Source organism: Rhinolophus sinicus, chromosome 1, assembly GCF_057876585.1.
Source record: "Rhinolophus sinicus isolate RSI-liver-muscle chromosome 1, RSI-T2T, whole genome shotgun sequence".
In the NCBI taxonomy this organism is placed as follows: Eukaryota; Metazoa; Chordata; class Mammalia; order Chiroptera; family Rhinolophidae; genus Rhinolophus; species Rhinolophus sinicus.
Window position 1 is genome coordinate 183,006,003 of NC_142501.1, and position 19,274 is coordinate 183,025,276.

Sequence of the window (19,274 nt, forward strand, 5' to 3'; positions counted from 1 at the left end):
GTGTCTTGAAGTCACTGCCCAGTGCTTTTTAAAATAATGACCCAGGAACTGCTTATTGTCTACATGCAATAAAATTAATCTACATGTCTTAATATCAACATTTTATTCATTTAAGTACTATAAAATTCTTGTATTGAAAGACTTTTGTACCTCTGCCATAAAATATAAAACAAGACAAAGTAGAGGCCGTGTTCCTCCAGTGTCACTCATGTTTGTTTGACTGGTGACAAAACATTCAAAATCGTTCTAATCTACCTGTTCTCATTTTATGCTGGTGATTCTAAACACATTGGTTTAAAAAGTGTCAAAGAGATAAGCAAGAGAATTGTGAATCCCCATATACAGGGGGTGCCAAAAAATGTATATACAATTTAGGAGATGTTATCTATGCTCAAGCAGTAGTTTGCCGTAATCAGAAATGTCTGGATGCTGATGGTAACCACTGTGAGTGCCTCTTGTAATTGCAGAAGTCAAACATGACGTATACTCATCTTTTGTTATCGGTATATATTGAGTAATACAATTTTAATACAGTTTCCCTTTCTTAAAATGTGCATACATTTTTTTGGCACCCTCGGGGTGTGTGTGTGTGTGTGTGTGTGTGTGTGTGTGTCTGTATCAAGCACTTCCTGTTGAGTCCCTTAGAAATGTATTGACAACAAGAACTCCCCCAAACAATGACTTTAGGAGAGAGGTTTATTTTACACTAATACCAAGAAGTCGAAAGGTGGGTGGCTGCTGGTATGTACTGGTTCAGTGACTCAATGGTATCAGAACCCATGGTTCTCTTGGTCTTTTCTTAAGGACACAGGGTGGCTATATCTGCTCCATGCATTATACCCATGATCAAAGCTGGATGAAGTGGGAAGGTAGAAGGCAGCTGTTACTATACCTCTTATTAGAGAAGCAAAAGCTTTCCCAGAATCAATACCCCCCCCCCCATTATAAGGGACTACCACTGAGGTCTCATTTGCCAGGATTGGGATTACATGGACACCCTAGTGACAAGAGAAACTGGAAAAATAGAAAATGAAGTTATCATTATGATTGACCAACCCAAATGCTGCCATGAACAAAACAAAATAAGGGTTCTATTGGCAAGAAATGGCATGGGGGTGGGAGGTGTTAGGAGTGAATATTGAGAAAGCAACTAACAGTAACCGCCCTATTCATTGACTGATTACAAGGCAGTTTTGAAAGAATTATCTATTGTTTTTACAGTTGATATAGAAACTATTGTGAAAAAAATATAGATTTACTACTGAATTCATAGTAGCTATGCTATACATCTTCTTACGTGGTTAAATTTAAAAATACAATAAAGCTACTACAATCAGTTCTTCTATAATATTTATTTTGAAAACACAAGTTTGTTCTGACGAAGTGGAACTGTTTGAGCATCACACAGTTTCACATTTACTTATGTGTGATTTTACTGACTTGAAACACTAAACAACTGCATAAAACTGTATCCAGATGCCCTAAGCCACAGAGGAGTACACAAAACTCACCCATGTACAACCCTCCAGGCGACCAGAGCCCTCAGGGCCCTGCCTGTGGCCTTAGCAATACCACCCACATCTAGCAGCATGCATTTCTCTCTGATTTCAAATATCTTCCATCACTTTGCTGACTCATAAGCTATGACCCTATAAAGCCCCCTTCTACAAGGAACCTTCAGCTTTTTTTCAAGATAAAATTTCTTATTTATTGTAATACTTATATATTCCTTAACTATTTATTACATGTTAAACTGTGCTACCTTTTTTGTTTCATTTTCTATCTGTTTTTTATGGGTCACTGACAAAGTTTTTGACTGCTGTGTCCCTAATCCCATATTTTCTGTAAGTCTTATAGTTTTAACTGTACAATTTTGCAGTAGTACTTTTTCTACTAGTCCATGTCTGTTTGTAACCAGGTGAATCCACAAAACATCATACACTTATATGTATATATAATAGTATAATACAATTGAGATATTTTAAACACGAATTTTAAAAAGTTCATTTTATATCTTAGTGATGAGTGTGCCTTTAAAAGCATTTATTAAACATTCTTGGAAGGGCTTGTTTAAAAAAGACTATCAATTATACTAAATAAAAGACATTCAATATGCCAAACTATATATGTCTTTATGGTGGGTGAAGATTTGTCATTTATCTTCCAAAATTAATTATGCAAATTGTTTCCAGCCCACACATCCTGAGTTGAAAAAATATTTTTTATCTCTTTTTCCTCATTTATAAACCTTGTCTAACAACAGTTAACCATGATTCAGAACGGGCAGCACAAAGCTGAATTTTGGTGGTTCCTTTACAAGAAAAAAGAATCTATTTTCCTCCTGAGGGTCCGCTTTTCTTTAACGAGGGCAAACAAACCATTCACCACATCCCCAGAGCTTCTGAGAAGTTTCCCCTTGAGAAATCTCAGGGAGTAAAGGAAAAACAACTTCAAAAAAATGAATGAAAGGCCCATCACTATTTGCCTTTCCCTTTCCCAATCCGTGTACCACACTATCCTTTCTACTATCTACATATCTCTTCTCAGTTTCAAACATTTTTCCTCTTATTTTCCCAAGGTGAGCTGCCTTTTTTGTCACTCCATCTGCAAAAGAGATGGGGAAAAGATCATTCAGAAATCACACCCAGACATGGTGCTTATTTTCCTAAGGACCAGGACTCAGAAGACTATAAAAGGGGCTGGGACCATAAAACGACTCATTTCAGGCAAGGGCAATGCGAGGAGAGGAGAAATGAGAAGGCTCCGAGGAAAGCCTGTTCAGACATTCTCTTCCTGTGCCTTCCGCCAGACCTCTCTCAAGTGCGAATCTTTGTTTCCTCAGGAATGAGGATCAGGGTTTGGCAAGTACGTTTTTTTTTGTAAATAATAGAATGGTTAGTGTTTCAAGGCGGAAGCATGAATGAGTGCCCACAGTAAACCTTAAACATGATTCTGTGTCCACTGTTGTGATGCAGATGCAAATTCTCTGAGCCTCACACTAACTCCGTGGTCTCCGGTGAGTAAGTCTAGCTGAAGGTCACACACACAAGCCCACATCTGCCTGCAGGCTGCAGAGCACACCTGTGCACACCCATCGGCACACTTTCAACCCATAAGCTACAGGTTCAGTCACATGTACTTTCCTTCCTCCCTGCCTCACCTTGTTCTCTTTCCTTTCCTCCCAACCCCCAGCCCTTGCTCCACACAATGGGAGTTTTGTTTGCTTCAGTAGCATGTGACAGTGCAGTCCCTGCTTTGCCTAGCTCTGTGCTGCAGGTCTCTCAGGTAACAGGTGGCAACTTCCCCTGTTGGATTCGAGGTATAAAAAAGAATGACCTCATAGGGGTGGGGCTCTGGGACTCCGTAGAGGTGGCAGTCACAGCCAGGTAACCCAGGAGCAGAGTCCTTTAGTTAGAAGGGGGCCGTTAAACTCGTCACTCTAGTGGCTTTAACCCTCAACCCTGAGGCACTTTAGCAACCAGCCATTTCCTGCAAGCCTCTAAAGCTTGCCTTTGCTTCAGATGGAGCCCAAAGAAGCAACTGGGAAAGAAAACATGGTCACCAAGAAAAAGAACCTGACTTTCTTGAGGCCCAGGCTCTATATGCTGGAGAGAAGGAAGACTGACACTGTGGTTGAGAGCAGTGTTTCTGGGGACCACTCTGGTACATTGAGGAGGAGCCAGTCTGACAGGACCGAATACAATCAGAAATTACAAGGTAACCCAAGAGAAATCAATTATTTCAGGGTCCTGCCCTCCTAGCTTTTTTTTTGCCTACTCTTCCATTTGCAAAGAAAACACTTAAGGCAGAGGAGAAAATCGAATATGACCTCCTCTATAAGAGAAGAATAAGAAAAAATAATAATAAAGTGAAAGTAAACGTAATTCATAAACTATAGGAAAAAGTTATTATGTGCTTCAGTAGTTAAAGAGCCAATTCTGGATTATTCTTAATATTGAAGTATTTTTCTTGATGAGAATAATATATTTTTTTTTCCTGCTGCCTTCCCCCCTTCCTTCTCCTCCACCCAACTTAAGAAGTGGGAAGCAGTAGAAAGCAAATTATTTAGAAACCTACAAAAGAGAGTTTATCTCAATAGATAGATGTGAGATGCCACACTCTGAGATCTGTCTAGGTAATTGCCCTGAAGTGTGATTGTGGTTATCTTAAATAGGGACGTGAAACTACAATCGTGTCTGTGAAAAATAAGGAGTGTTACAGTCAGCAGGATGGTATAATAGGATTTGTTGAAAATCACTTACGTGTTCATTCCTTTAGAGTGAATCGAATAACATCCAAATATGGTAAGCGATATTTAGCACGCTTAGATTCAATGGCTTTTGAGGAAATAACTTCAGGTTTATTTTGTGATGGTTGTGAGATAATTTGGCAGTTCTTATAACACGTCCTCTGCTTCAGGCCTTGAATTTCTAACTCTTCCTGTCTACCCTCTCTCACTCTCTCTCTTTTTTTTTTCCTCCCTTTCTCTTGAAGGTCACTTGTTCTAGAAAACTTTATTTTGATGCTGATATTGTGCAACGTTTTAAGTATTCACTACCGTACCTGTTATGTGATCCTCCAGAACCTGTCTCTCCTTCTGTGAGCACAGTGTGTGTTTGAGCCCTCGTATCACACCACTAGCTTCACTCTGGACAGAAAAACTGTACTAAGGCTAGCACAATCAATGGGACAAGCTTATACTTAGCAAGTCTCTTTCCTCAAAACTGTGCTTGCACTTAGTTATGCAAATTAATTACATTAAATAAGTTGAATACATTTAAATTAAATCTTTAAAGATTCCTATTCTGAGCTAATATTTTTTTTAAAAATCCTGATAGCTCAGAATTAAACGGCAAAATCAAGTTTTGTGTTATGTTTGCATAAATGGGGAAGGAGTATCATTTGATCATTGAAATTATTCCCAAGGAATAGGATACATTGGGGAGAATGTAAATTTTGAAATTATACACATTTGGTTTCCACTCTTGTCTCTTCAATTTACTACCTATAAGATTTTGAGCAAATTATTTAAAATTTCTGAGCCTCGGTTTACCTACCTGTGAAAGTGGGATAATGATACTTACCACACAGTATTTTGGGGACAATGAAGTTAGATAATTACAAGAAACACCTAGTATACTAGCTGACACCTGGTGTGCTCAATAAAAAGTAGTTATTTTTAATTCTAGGAATAATGAGTATCATAATGATAGAATGGGACTTGCCCTGTATTAATCCAAATTTTCCTCATCTACTAATCCATTTCAACTAGTTTCTGTCCTTTGATGAAGCAACCATATATAGCAATTCAGGAAAAGCCCACTGCTTCATCCCTAATAACATATTTCTTCTGTCTGAGATTCACTAATTCAGCACCTTTTGGGTTCAGATTTTCTGTTAGCAAAATAAAAACGGAAAATACCGTATTTCTCCCGAAAATAAGACCTAGCCAGACCATCAGCTCTAATGTGTCTTTTGGAGCAAAAATTAATATAAGACCTGGTCTTATTTTACTGTAAGAGCCGGTCATATATAATATGATATAATAATAATATAGTATAATATAATGTAATATAAATATAATATAATATAATATAATATAATATAATATAATATAATATAATATAATATAATATAATATAATATAATACTGGGTCTTATATTAATTGTTGCTCCAAAAAACTCATTACAGCTGATTGTGCAACTAGGTCTTATTTTCGGGGAAACGTGCTTTTTGCTATTCACTTCCTAAACTTAACTAAAATAATAAGTCTGTGGCCACAAATTACAGCTGATGATTGTTGGTTACTTTGCAGACGACCTCAGGCTTCTTGTGCTCTCCACGGGCTTTGTGATTTTCCTGTGATCTGTGGAATTCTGTCTTTAAAGGTAGAAGGAAAGACTCGGGAATTAAGCCACGTTCCTACAACTGGCTGTGCTGGAGAAAAATCATCAAGGAATGTAGAGGAGGAGAATGTCAGAGCTGTAGAGATAGGCTGGTCTCCTGATAAATAATGTTTTTTAGACGTGACTCTTAATATAATCCAAGTCTGATATTTAATGTAGCAGCTTTGGCAACAACGGAAGGCATTTTCTCATTAATATTCAAAGCAATCAGTTTTGTGGGTTTGCGCTGTGGTCCTACTATATCCATTATCATGCAAATGAGTCCTAATCACCTCAAGATGCTCTTTATTATTGCAATGTCAAGAGTTTTTCCTTTGCCTACCTTACAACTGGTAGTTACCTGGGAGGCACTAAATAAAGACCTGAGCTGGTTAGCACCCTCAGTTTAGATAGCCCGAAGCCATTGTGAGGTCACAGAGTGCTTTCCAGTACTGGAAAACAGCCTCAAATTATTTAGTCGGTTGTCAGTGCCGCATTGCTCACTGAGTGTTACAATTCTCTCCTGTCTCCCTGGAAGCAAATTCTCTGGGTTCTGGGAAATATAAGATCTTCCTCTGGTACCTCTGGGCTCGCCTCTTAACTCTTACTCTATACCTGTTCAATTCAATTTCTGACAGACATCACTTTAGTAATGTGAATCCTAAATTGTAACTTGGAAAAAAAATGATACACTGGGTGAAAGCTACTAGACTAAACAATAGAACATGGTTTTAATGACAACAGGGTAAAATCTTTATAAAAGATTATGATCACATCAACATAGTCATTCCTACTAAGTCTCAAGATGTACAATAATAGTTCCATACTAACCTTCTGTTAGTGACATCTTTATTTCTTCAACAGATTTGTTCAGTTAATTTATTGAAAATGTTCTATGGTGAGCAAAACTAGAATACATGCCAGGAATTACATCTACAAAATCATAACAACAACAAAAAAGTCTGACCTGTATTCAACAGGGGCTTAAAGACTCTTTGGGAAAGCTAAGACAGGTAAACAAATGCAATAAAGTGACAGGATAGAAGTGAAGCTGGGATCAATGTGTCTACAAAAGGAGGAAATGATCTATTCAGGATTGGGTGGAGGAGATTGTTAGACAGCCTTAGAGATGATAAGGTGGGGTTGAGGAAGAAGGTGCAGAACGGAGAGAGAAGGGTGTTTTAACCTCTTCCTTGTACTTATCTTTGTCTGAAATCATGTTGTTTGTCTTCTCACTTTCTGTCACTGACTCTCATTTCCTCTTCCATCTCTCATCCCCCAACTTCATGAAAGAGACCCTACCTGTCTTGTTAACTGTTCCATCTCTGCACTTAGAATCACGCCCAGCACAGAGTGAGCTCTCAGTCTTTCAGCTAGAATGAAAGACTGGACTGTCTTGTGTAGGCAAGGAATCAGTGTGAGGAAAGGCAGCAAGGCCTGAATTAAATGCCCTTGTATCTTCATATGTGAGGATATATGTGTCCATTAATAAAGACGGTTCTTTTTTTTAAAAGCTTTTTATTGAAACATAGCTAACATACAATATTATATTAGTTTCAAGTGTACACAATAGTTATTCAACATTTATATACCCAAAGAAGTGATCAACATGATAAGCCCAGCAAACACCTGACACTGTACCACGCTTTCAAAATATTAGTGACTATATTCCCTATGCTGTGTGTTACATCCCCATTACTTATTTGTTTTATACCTGGACATTCAATTTATTTTATATTAATTTCACATGTACAGCATAATGGTTAGACATTTATATAATTTAAGAAGTGATCCCCCTGATTAGTCCAGTACCCACCTGACATTATACATAGTTACTACCATAGTATTGACTGTGTTCCCTGTGCTTTACTTTACATCCCCATGACTATTTCATATCTACCAATGGGTACTTCTTATTCTCTTTACCTTTTCACCCTGGCCCCCACCCTCTTCTATCTATCACCTCAACAAATCTAGTACCATTATGACACCATATATAGTTATTACAATATTATTGACTATATTCCTTGTGTTATGCCCTACATCCCCATAACTACTTTGTCACAACCTATTGGTACTTCTTCGTCCCTTCCCCTTTGTCACTCACCTTGAACCCTCCGTGTTATGTGGCAACCATCAAAATGTTCTCTGTATCTATGAGTTTGTTTCTGTTTTGTTTGTTTATTTTGTTCTTTATATTCCACATATAAATGAAATCACATTGCATCTGTCTTTCTGTGTCTGACACTTCACTCAGCACAATAGCCTCCAGGTCCAGCCATGCCACCGCAGAGGGCAAGAACCCATTCACTTCCATGGACGAGCAATATTCCATTGTATATGTGTTCCACCTCTTCTTTATCCTTTAATTTATCGATAAGCACCCAGGCTGCTTCCACATCTTGGCAATGGTAAACAATGCTGCAATGAACATATGGATGCACATATCCCCTCAAGCTAGTGTTTTGTGTTTCTTCGGATACATACCCTGGAGTGGGATTACTAGGTCCTTCTTTGTTTCTTGTTATAGCTTTTGTTTCAAAGTTTATTTTGTCTGATATAAGTATTGTGATCCTAGATTTTTAAAATTTTGTTTCAATTTTCATGAAATATCTTTTTATATCCCTTTACTTTCCATCTGTGTGTGTCTTTCAATCTGAAGTGATTCTCCTATATGCAGCTTATGTAAAGGTCTTGTTTTCTTATCTATTCAGCTCTCCTATGTCTTTTGAGTGGATAATTTAATACATTTGCATTGAAAGTAATTGTTGGTATATATGTAGCTATTGTCATTTTATTATTTATAATTTTGATCTTTTTTTTCTATCTTAAAGAAGTCCCTCTAACATTTTTTTGCAATATTGTTTTGATGGTGATGAACTCCTTTAACTTTTTCTTGTCTGGGAAGCTATTTGTCTGTCCTTTGATTCTAAATGATAGCTATGCTGGGTGGAGTAATCTTGGTTGTAGGTCCTTGCTTTTCATCACATGTTGTGCCAATCCCTTCTGGCCTGCAAAATTTCTGTTGAGAAATCAGCAGACAATCTTATGGGAGATTCCTTGTAAATTACTAGTTGCCTTTCTCTTGCTGTTTATAGGATTCTCTCTTTGTCTTTAATCTTTGTCATTCTAATAACAATGTGTCTTGGTGTGGGCCTGTTTGGGTTCTTCTTGTTTGGGACTTTCTGCATTTCCTGAACTTTATGTTTATTTCCTTCACCAGGTTAGGGAAGTTTTTAGTCATTATTTCTTCAAATAGATTCTCAATCCCTTGCTTTCCCCTCTTCTCCTTCTGGTCCCCCAATGATGTGAGTATTGTTATACTTCATGTTGTCCCAGAGGTCTCTAAATTATCCTTATTTTTTTTTTAAATCTTTTTTTTTTCCCTTCTGCTCTTTTGATTGGGTATTTTCTGCTACCTTATCTTCCAAATTGCTGATTCAATCCTCTCCTTCGTCTAGTCTGCTGGGATTCTGTCTAGTGCATTCTTCATTTCAGTTATTGTATTCTTCACTTCTGATTGGCTCTTTTTAATAGTTTCCAGGTCCTCTTTTATGCTTCCTATCTCTTTGTTGAAGTTCTCATTAAGTTCCACGAGCATTCGTATAACCATTGCTTTGAACTCTGTATCTGGTAGGTTGTTTGCCTCCATTTTGTTTAGTTCTGTTTTTGGAGTTTTCTCCCGCTCTTTCATTTGGGGCATCTTTCTTTGTTTCCTCATTTTGGCTGCCTTTATATTTGTTTCTATGTGTTAGTCTTGTTATGTCTACCAGTCTTGCCGGGTGGTCTCATGCAGTAGGTGCTCTGTAGGGCCCTGGCACAGTCTCCCTGGTCACCTGTTCCAGGTGCTCCAGGAGTGTCCCTTGTCTGGGTTGTGTGCCCTCCTGTTATAGTTGAGCCTGCAGTGCTATTGACACATCAGCGGGTAGGATCGACCCTAAGGCTCATTGGCTATGGGTTTTGGCCACATCCGCAGTGTACAGGCTGCTGTGCAGGGGGGTGGGGGGGCTTACCCACTGAGTAGGATTCACCTCAGTGGGTTCTGGTGTCTATTGAGATCGCCCTTTGGGTGTGCTACTTGTGGGGCTAATTGGTTGGTGCTCTGCTGTGGTCTGAAACCAACCTCCAAGTTCGAGAGCCTCTTGGAAGGGGCTCTGGTTCAGGCTCAGATCACCCATTGCCTGTGATGGGCCATGGACTACCTGGTAGGAGCTACATAGTGATCTTTGGTTGTTCACTGCCTGTGCTGAAGTTGGAGGCACTTGGGAAAGGCCATGTTATGAACCACGGATGGCTGCCCCCAGTACCGGGTCTGGGATAGCTCTGCAAAAAGCCAGGATAGCCCAAGGCCTGCTGCCACCTGCCAGCTTCATTAAGTTTCAGCCCCTGATAAAACATAGTGCTGTACCCAAGGTGGGTGAGGCAGGGTCTCAGGGAGGCAGTAGGGTGGGAAGAGTTGTGGTCACCAGGTTAATGTAGACTCTGGTTTGGAGCCAGTGCTGAGCCTGGAGCGAGTCAGCAAAAGTCTCAGCACAAGGAGGCCAGTTGCTGCCTGCCTGGGGTCTGTCGGACTGATTGTTTTCCAAGAAACAGTGCAACATGGGTGGGGCTTGCTGCTTGAGAAAGTGCCTTGTCGTTGGGGGGAATTGGGTGGGGCACAGTGGAGCGAGCAGAGCTCACCAGGCCAATCAGATTCAGATTTGGTTGTGAGGGGGTGGGCTCAACACAGGAAAGATGGCATCTACCTGCTGGCTGCATAGAACCCTACACAGGAAAAATAGTGACAGTCCTCCAGTTCTTCCTTTGAAGCCACACACCTCAGTCTGCCTGCTACTATGCCTTCAACACCCCCTCGAGTTACCGTCCCTCCTCCTGCATCAAGGTGAGTGCTTGTGAATGAGAGTCTGTGTGTGAGCTCTTTAAGAGGACAGCTGGGTTTCCCACAACCTTCTGTCCCACCTGGATGTTGGAATCCCCACTGTTTTTCACCGCCAGTTGTTGTGGGGACTCCTCCTCCCAGCACTAGTACTCTGGACTGGGGAGGCTGGTGTGGGGTTGGGGCCTCTCGCTTCTCTGGGGGGAACCTCCATGGCTGAGATATCCCTCCTGGGTCTCAACCACCACATGGAAGTTTGGGGCCAATCCGTTTCATGTCTCCACTCCTCCTACGAGTCTTGACGTGTCTCTTCTTCATATCATTAGTTATAAAACTTCTGTTCAGCCAGACTTCAGGTGGTTCTCCAGGTTGATTGTTCTACAATTTAGTTGTAATTTTAGTGTGTTCATGACAGGAAGCAGGCACAGTATTTATCTACACTGCCATCTTTGGCCTCCTCAGTAAAGATGATTCTTCAGTTAAAAGGAGATAAACATAGCAGAGATCAAAATTTACAGAATTGCCTATGTAACAAATAACTCTTAGTGGAAGATTATCTCATTCCTGACTCTATCTTTTAGAGCATACTGGACCATATACCTCTCAGTTCATTCCTCTTCTTCCATTCAGAATTCAAGTATATCATCTTAGCTTCCAGGCTGGCTCAACTCCTAATTGTCATTTTAATGGAAGCCATAGAGAGTGATCAAAGCAGGGGAAATTTACTGGCTAAGTTGTTAAATTCCTTTCTTTGGGAAATTATTATGTATATAATTATATGTATGAATTCTACATTTGAAATGTGCCTGATTTAAACAGTGATGCACAAGTGTGTCTGGGTAGATGAAGATTATCTATCTATCTGTCTATGTATCTAATCTATCTATTGTATGTAGACATAGATATAGTCGTGTGTGTGTGTGTATTTGAGACATATTTCTGTAATGATTAAAACTTCTTATGAAAAGTTTATTGATTAACATTCAGCAGCTTTTTCTGAAAACCTTATGTAATATTACTGACATTATAGGTTTCCTTTTAAGGTGGGTGCTATAGGATGAATGTTTATGTTCCCCCAACCACCACCAAATTCATATATTGAAGCCAAATCTTGAATGCAATGGTGTTAGGAGGTTGGGTCTTTGAAAGGTAATTAGGTCATGAAGGTGGAGCCCTCATGAATGGGATTAGTGCCCTTATAAGAAGAGCCATGAGAGATCTTCCTCCCTCTCTCTCTGCCCTGAGACAGGACCCTTATCAGACCTTGGATCTGTGAGCACCTAGATCTTGGACTTCTCAACCTCCAGAACTGTGAGAAATAAATCTTTGTTGTTTAAGCTCCCCAGTCTATGATATATTTGTTAGAGCACCCAAACTAAGACAGTGGCCATATTAAGCCTCTGGTGAATATTTTGGTCAGTGCATAGTTTTGCTTATTAAGTACCAGGTGAAAGTGAGAGCGGTTGGGTAAAATGTCATTACTGTTGCTGATAACACAAGTCAAAATCACACCTCCAATTCATGATAGGTCTGTGATCTTTTTGTTTGTTTTGTTTTTTGTTTTTTGCAAAGTCTATCATATTATTCTCATTAAGAAAGGATTGATTGGCTATTTTTATGAAAGCCTGAAGTTTTGTCACTATGGTGATCATGAGGAACCACCCTACCACGTGGACTTTATATAGGAAAACAGATTTTGCAGTATGAGATCAAGTGGCTCAAATAATAAGTTAAACTTGTAAGAATATGGAGCCATTTAACTTGTAATGATTTTTAAGAACAGACAAATCCATAAGTGAGTAGGATGAGTTGTTAATACTGAAAGATCTTGTGATTTTTGTTCAAGGCCCAACGAAACATGGAACAAATTGTTCATCTGTCTGTGCATGTTTGTATCCCAGCGATACAAGCCCTCTTTGCTCCTGCCTGTTCTTTCAGTATTAAGTCACACCTTCCCCTTTCCCCAACTCCATGCATCCTTTAGTGAAATGGGAAGTACTTGGATCAGTAACGTGACACCAATGCAAATAAAGTGTCTCTCATAGTTTGAAGGGCACATCTTTATAAACATCAAAGTAATTTTAAAACTAAGTAATTTCTGTTTCGTCACATGCACGGGAATCAAAAAGAAGCATGCAATTTTGCTTTCCTTCTGTTTCAGTAAAGGTATTTTGCAGTTTTTAAAAGAGCCATATGAATCAAATAAAATGTGAGTTCCCGAAATCAAGAAAGTTTGAGCTATTCCACTAGGCCCACATTGTGATAGGAAAACATTTTAACTTTCTCAAAGGTACAGTTTCTAATTGTACTTTTTTTGTCCACAAAAGTGACGGGTTTGTCAAAACACAAGATGAAAAATCAAGAAGGAGGGAGGGAGGAATGGAAGGAAGGAAGGAAAGAGGAGGAGGGAGAGGGAGAAGGGAGAGAAAGAGCTCAGCTGTATTTCTATGCATAGAAATGTACCTTAAATAGTGACATAGTTGAGGAAAAGATGAGTGAGAGAAAAGCACTCAAGCTACACTCATCCTTGTTTCTGTTGAGACAGGAAAGGAAAATCCTCCTTTTACAGAATTACTTTTGCTTGATGCCATAATCCTATTAACTTCAGTATTTTTGTGGGTATCAATTTCCTGGTAAAGATGGAATTACTGCAAGAATTGCTAAACTGGTAAACAAGATCACCATTAGAACCTGAAAACTTTGGCTCCAGGTTGTGCTTTAGCATGTCCCTCTGCAGTCCCCTCTCCACCAAGTATGTGGGCAGTCTTTGGGGCCAGGGTTACCAACAACCTGGGACTCCTTACCCTCATTTGTAGACTAAGTGCAGGGTAAGTGGGGCCATGGAATTTTCTGTTCCACAGGCCCCAATACTGGCTCCAAGGCCTCTAAGACCTTTTCCCACTCCCATTCTTCCCAGTGGTTGCGGGTGTGCCTAAGGGGCAGTTGATTATGGAGGTGTGTGTGGAACTCAATCATGCTGGGGTGTTCACACCCTGCCTACTAGGCCCTGTGGGTGGGAGAGCACTGGTAGAGGGAAGAATAAGGATGCAGACCTCAGGATTGGGCAGGTGGATGTGTGCTCCAGGGCCTCCTGACAGATTTTGGCATGAAACTCAGAGGGAATTGAATTGAGAAATCTAAATTTGAACTTGACCTTCCAGATTGTTATGAAAATATGTTTATCAAGTTAGAAGGAAATAACATATTTTATTCAACAGTTTTCTAGCTTCATTTAAAACTTCCAAATGTGTAGAAATGGTACGTTGGTCTCCATTTGTACACTTGAGGAAGGCTGAATAGGAGTGGTTTTGGCTGTAACCTCTCCTCAGGATATTGCCCTCCTGCACTAGGTTGTGGAAAGTGAGAGGGAAGAGAAGGGAAGGGAGAGGCTAGGTGACTCTCATCTGCTAGGTTCTATGTTGGCTCAGGGGATTTCACACTGTGACGTAAGAATATCCAGCCTAAGAAAATGTGTTTTAAGAGTTTATTTGAGCCAAACTGAGGACAATTGCCAGGAAGCAAAATCTCAATGGACTGAGAAAAGTTCTGAAGAATGATAGTTTTAGAGCTTATTTTATACATTAGAATCAAAGGAGGAGATGAAAGGGAGGGTGGGGTTACATGAAATTTATTGGTGGTAAATTAGGGAGGCAGGAGAACGCAAAGTGGGGATATCTGTGAAATTGGATAAAAACTAAAACAGAGAGAGACATACTTCTTTTACATTGGTGAGTATAGGTTTGCTAATAATTACAGCACATAGCGATGATATACGGGAAATAAGATAAGAATGAAGGGGTTCTGTGGTCTCTTGCTCTGGTGGGAGGTTGTGCCCTGACAGGTCTAGAGAAGAAAGAAAATTACTCTGACATTCCAAGGGTATGAAGGGTATGTTGTCCTAGATGCAAAAAGACAATCAACAGGCTCACTTGAGATACAGACTGACCTTTGTCAAGAATGCGACAGGCCCAGGATGTGACTACTCGTTATGACCTGCTTTTAGTTAGGAATTTTTATCTTCAGACCATCCTCTGTGGTTATTTTGGTCTCTGAGTTTGTAAGGCCTGCCATTCAGGCCTCCCCTGAGCTTGTCAGGTTTAGTATGTGGCCCGCTTTCTGTCCAAAATGCATTGTGATTTAACCCCAACAGTCAGTGCTGGTTTTATAGTTTAAAAAATAGATGTGTAGGAGAGGAAAGACTTTCCATTTACTTTCCCTGGATTGATAGCTGGGTCTATGAAATAGACTGACAACAGGCAGATTAACAGGAGAAAAGGTATGCACGTGTATTAATTTTTAATATTATGTGCCCTGGGGCATCATAGGAAAAACAAAACAGTGAGATTTGAGAGCTTATATACGTCTTAACAGGGGAAGGGGAAAAGGAAGAGGAATGTAAGCCCCTTAGGGAAGAGTAAATAATTTTATGAAAGATGAATAGGCCCTTAAAAGAAGAGATGGGAGATATCATAGTTTGTGACAAAGTTTGTCGGGTGTGGTGTCGACTTCTAGTCTCTTCACCTGTGACAAGAGTCAATCTTTCCTGGCTGATGGAAATCTGGGTAAGGGGATTAACGACAACGGAATTCCTTTTGGAGGATCTGTCTTTAGGCAGAAAGAACAGTGTCTGGAGAAAACCTCTCTCTGCATCTGCTGTTTTTCAAGTGCCCTCAGCTCAAAATATTCAATATAGCAAAGTGGCAGATTTTGGGGTGGCATCTCCTGAACTCCTTCAGGTGGTAGAGCTTGGATTTGAGCTCAGGCACTTTAAATATTTGCAAAATAGAATGCATGCAATTCATTGACTTAGGAGGTGTTTTATCTGTGTGGCTTATGAGTAATAAATCAAAGCAACATGATGACAGCAGCATCTTTTATAAGGTGATGACATTCCTCTACTACCAAGATAAAGCTTGACTTGCCCAAATTTTCATTTTGGAATACACATTCTTCCTTTGGAATTATTGTGACATTCCCCTGCCAGAGTGTTGCTGTTCAACAAATGCTTTTTGTTGTTTAATTGTCAGGAAACAAAATTACAAAGTTAGGTTTAGCAAACCTGTTCCTATAGCAATAATTTAATGATCTCTATTTCCCACTTTGCTTGAATATCTTGACACTATTTCGTTAATTTCATGCCTGCCATTATTTATTTATTTAACATATGCATCTCTATAAAACCTAATATACATCTGAAACCGTGAAAGCCCTATTCTATAGCAATGAGGATGGGGTGGAGGGTGGAGGTGGTAGTGTATGCATTTGCACATGAAAAGAATGGAATTATATGCTGGAAACAAGTAGCTCTTTATCTGGGTAGGTGATGTTCCAATAGAATGAGTGGATAAAGAAGTTGTGGTATATATACACAATGGAATACTATTCGGTGGTAAGAAAAGATGATATAGGAACATTTGTGACAACGTGGATGGATCTTGAGATTACAATGCTAAGCGAAATAAATCAGACAGAAAAAGCAGAGAACCATATGATTTCACTGATATGTGGTACATAAACCAAAAACAACAAAAGAACAAGAGAAACAAATGAGAAACAAAAAGTCATAGACACAGACAATAGTTTAGTGGTTACCAAAGGGGGAGGGGGGAGGGGGGTGGTAGATGAGGGTAAAGGGGATCAAATTTAAGGTGATGGAAGGAGAACTGACTCTGGGTGATGAACACACAATGGGATTTATAGATGATGTAATACAGAATTGTACACCTGAAATCTATGTAACTTTACTAATAATTGTCACCCCAATAAACTTAAAAAAAAAAGAATTCTATGAAGTCAGCTTAACTTGTGTCTTAATTGCAGCAGGAAAATAGAGTGTTATGATTAAAAGCCTTTGTCCCGGGTTGTTCAGAACAATTTCTTCCTTAATGAATGAGAAAACAAATGAACGTTCTCAGATACCTGCACTGAGGCCCTGGATAGAGAATGTAATCTTGACTATCTGACACCCAGCTCTTAAAAAAGGAAACTTAAAGGTCATGTCACCCAGCTACTGCTCTAAGTACATTGAGTCATTGAACCCATCACAGAAATTGTCTTTCCTGAATGCTTCATAATGTTAGGTCTCCAGGGTCACTACAAAAAGCTGTCACAGATTTCTGCTTCTGTCTTTGTTTTGAAATAGTTGATGAAGACATTGTTTACCACTCTCGGTGCCATCCAGTTTTATTCAAGGAAATACGTTTGCTTCTCTTAAGGATTAGAACATGTCCCCCTTCCAGATAAAAACAAGTAGTGTACTGTATTTGTTGACTCTCAGCCTGGAGCTGAGAGTCAAATTTGCACCTAATGCCTGGCCTTTATATTAGCTGTTTTCCCTGCCTTACAGTTTCTTCACCCAAATCTCAGCGAGTATTGATTTTCAAAATTGAGGTTTCTGTTAACTTCTTGGAGCATCCTTCCCTGACTGTCCTACTTACAGTGGTATATGACACGAAAGACTTTTCCTTTATCCTCTTAGGTTCTGTGACTAGAGTCTGTGAGTTGAACTCGCAGAAAAAGATTAATAGGGGGGAAAACATATACATTTCATTTGATATTAATATTTTTACATGTCATGGAGGGCTTCATAGAAAGAGTAAAATCATAAAGAAACAGACCGAGGGGATATGTACCATTTTAACAAAGAATGTTAAGTTATGGAGGTAATTTAAATTGTAACAAGACAAAGGAAAATGAAACTTGTCACAGGGGTGTTAAATTGTGGGAAAGTGAATAGGAAGTATTTGAGGGGAACTTATGGGAGAGAGAAGTTATTTTAGTGAAGTTGCTTGCACAGACTCCTCTTAATGTCAGTCAACATCCCATCCCAGTGATGACAATGTTCTCCTCTTCCTGATGCAGGGATGACATCTTTCTCACAGGAAATGTATACCTTGTTTTTAATTCTCTTAAAGGGTGAGTTCAGAGAGCCTTTCTTGAATCTGCTGTTCCTCAATTGCCTTCAGATCAAAATAGTTAATATGCCAAAGGGACATATTTTGGTGTGTTATGTTCTGATCCCCTTAAGGGGCCTTCAAACCACCTATTGCTCTGAAATCATGCTACTGTATTCTATTTTTGCCTCTCTCCTCCATTTGAATATAATTCTCCTTGGGGATAGAGACTGACTCTTTTTTTTTTTTTTTTTTTAGCACTTAAGCAATGCCTGGTATATGGTAGATGGTCAGCTTAATGACTACCTAATGATTAAAAGATATTCAATGACTAATTACAACTCTATTGACCCTTATGATCGGTATATTTGCCTTTACAATTCTGTCATTCTTATTTCCCCACTACTTAATTACGGAATTGTAATCAACTCTGGGGTTAACTTCTCTAAATTCCTTTTTTCTTTTTGTAAAGAGAGAGAGAATGTAAATAAATTTAATTTAACAAGAAAATAGAAAAAATTCCTTGGCCAAACAAAATGAGATCTCAGTTTTAATGAATTTATTCAAAAAGCGTTTGCTAGGGGCTCCTATGTGCCAGGTACTGACTAGATCCTGAGAATGCAAAAATAAAGCAGAAGCAAACCTAGCCTCTTGAGTGAGACAGGCAGCAAACCAATGTTCTCTGATTCCACTTACATGAAGTACCTAGGCTTAAACAAATTCATAGCAACAGACAGTAGAATAGTGTTTGCCAGAGGCTCGGGAAAAGGAGAGGAGGGAGTTAGCATTTAATGTGTACAGTTTTTTTGGAAGATGAAAAAGTTCTGCCTAGATGGTGGTGATACTTTCACAACAATGTGAAAGTACTTAATACAGTTAAACTGCATACTTAAAAATAGTTAACACAGTAGTGAATTTTGTTTTGTATATTTTACTATAATACAAAATAATAACAAAGTTTGGAAACTCCAGGTTACAACATATACATATTTGGTGTTATAGGTCAATACTTCTCCGACAAAATTGAAGCTTCACTATATTGCAGTTGCAAGTGAAATTCTTTTAATGTATTTGATTTTTCATATGTAGAGTATAATCAACATATAGCTGTAATTAAAATTTTCTTTCAATGAATCATTAATCTTATGAAATTTTAAATTGGGATAAACCTATCAGAGAAGCTCAAATCCTGTATCTTTTTTGCTATATGTTCCTATAAGTATGTATAAATTAACAACAAAAATGATCATACCAAACAAAAGACTCAACCATAATTTGATCTTGTTTTAATATACTTCTCCATGTTTATGTCTGTGTTTAAGCCTTGGTGCCTTTTCCTGTCATCAGATGACCATGTGTAGTAACAGCCTATTCATATAAACTCACTGTGTATACCCTATGTTATAATATATATTTTTGTACTGTATTCATATAAACTTAATATATGGTACGTGGCTCACTGTTTTGTGGATGCTGTTTGGAACCTGTGATCTGTAGTCATTGATTATGTTAAATTAATAGAGTCTGTTTCAGTTGGTTGTGAGCAAAGCCAACTGTTTCTCATTTGTCTTAAATATATAAAAATTAGAGAATCTTATTTTCCTATATCTAAACCAGCA

General features: G+C 38.9%; 1 protein-coding gene across 1 annotated transcript in view; it reads left to right on the forward strand.

The window, feature by feature from the left end:
• Positions 1-3,381: 3,381 nt before the first annotated feature.
• The window catches only part of ARHGEF38 (Rho guanine nucleotide exchange factor 38), a 120,069-nt gene continuing 104,176 nt past the window's right edge, over positions 3,382-19,274 (forward strand). Inside the window, exon 1 of the mRNA XM_019738889.3 lies at positions 3,382-3,717. Coding sequence (XP_019594448.3) covers positions 3,522-3,717 — 196 coding nt within the window. The 5' untranslated portion in view covers positions 3,382-3,521. The remainder of the gene's footprint in view (positions 3,718-19,274) is intronic.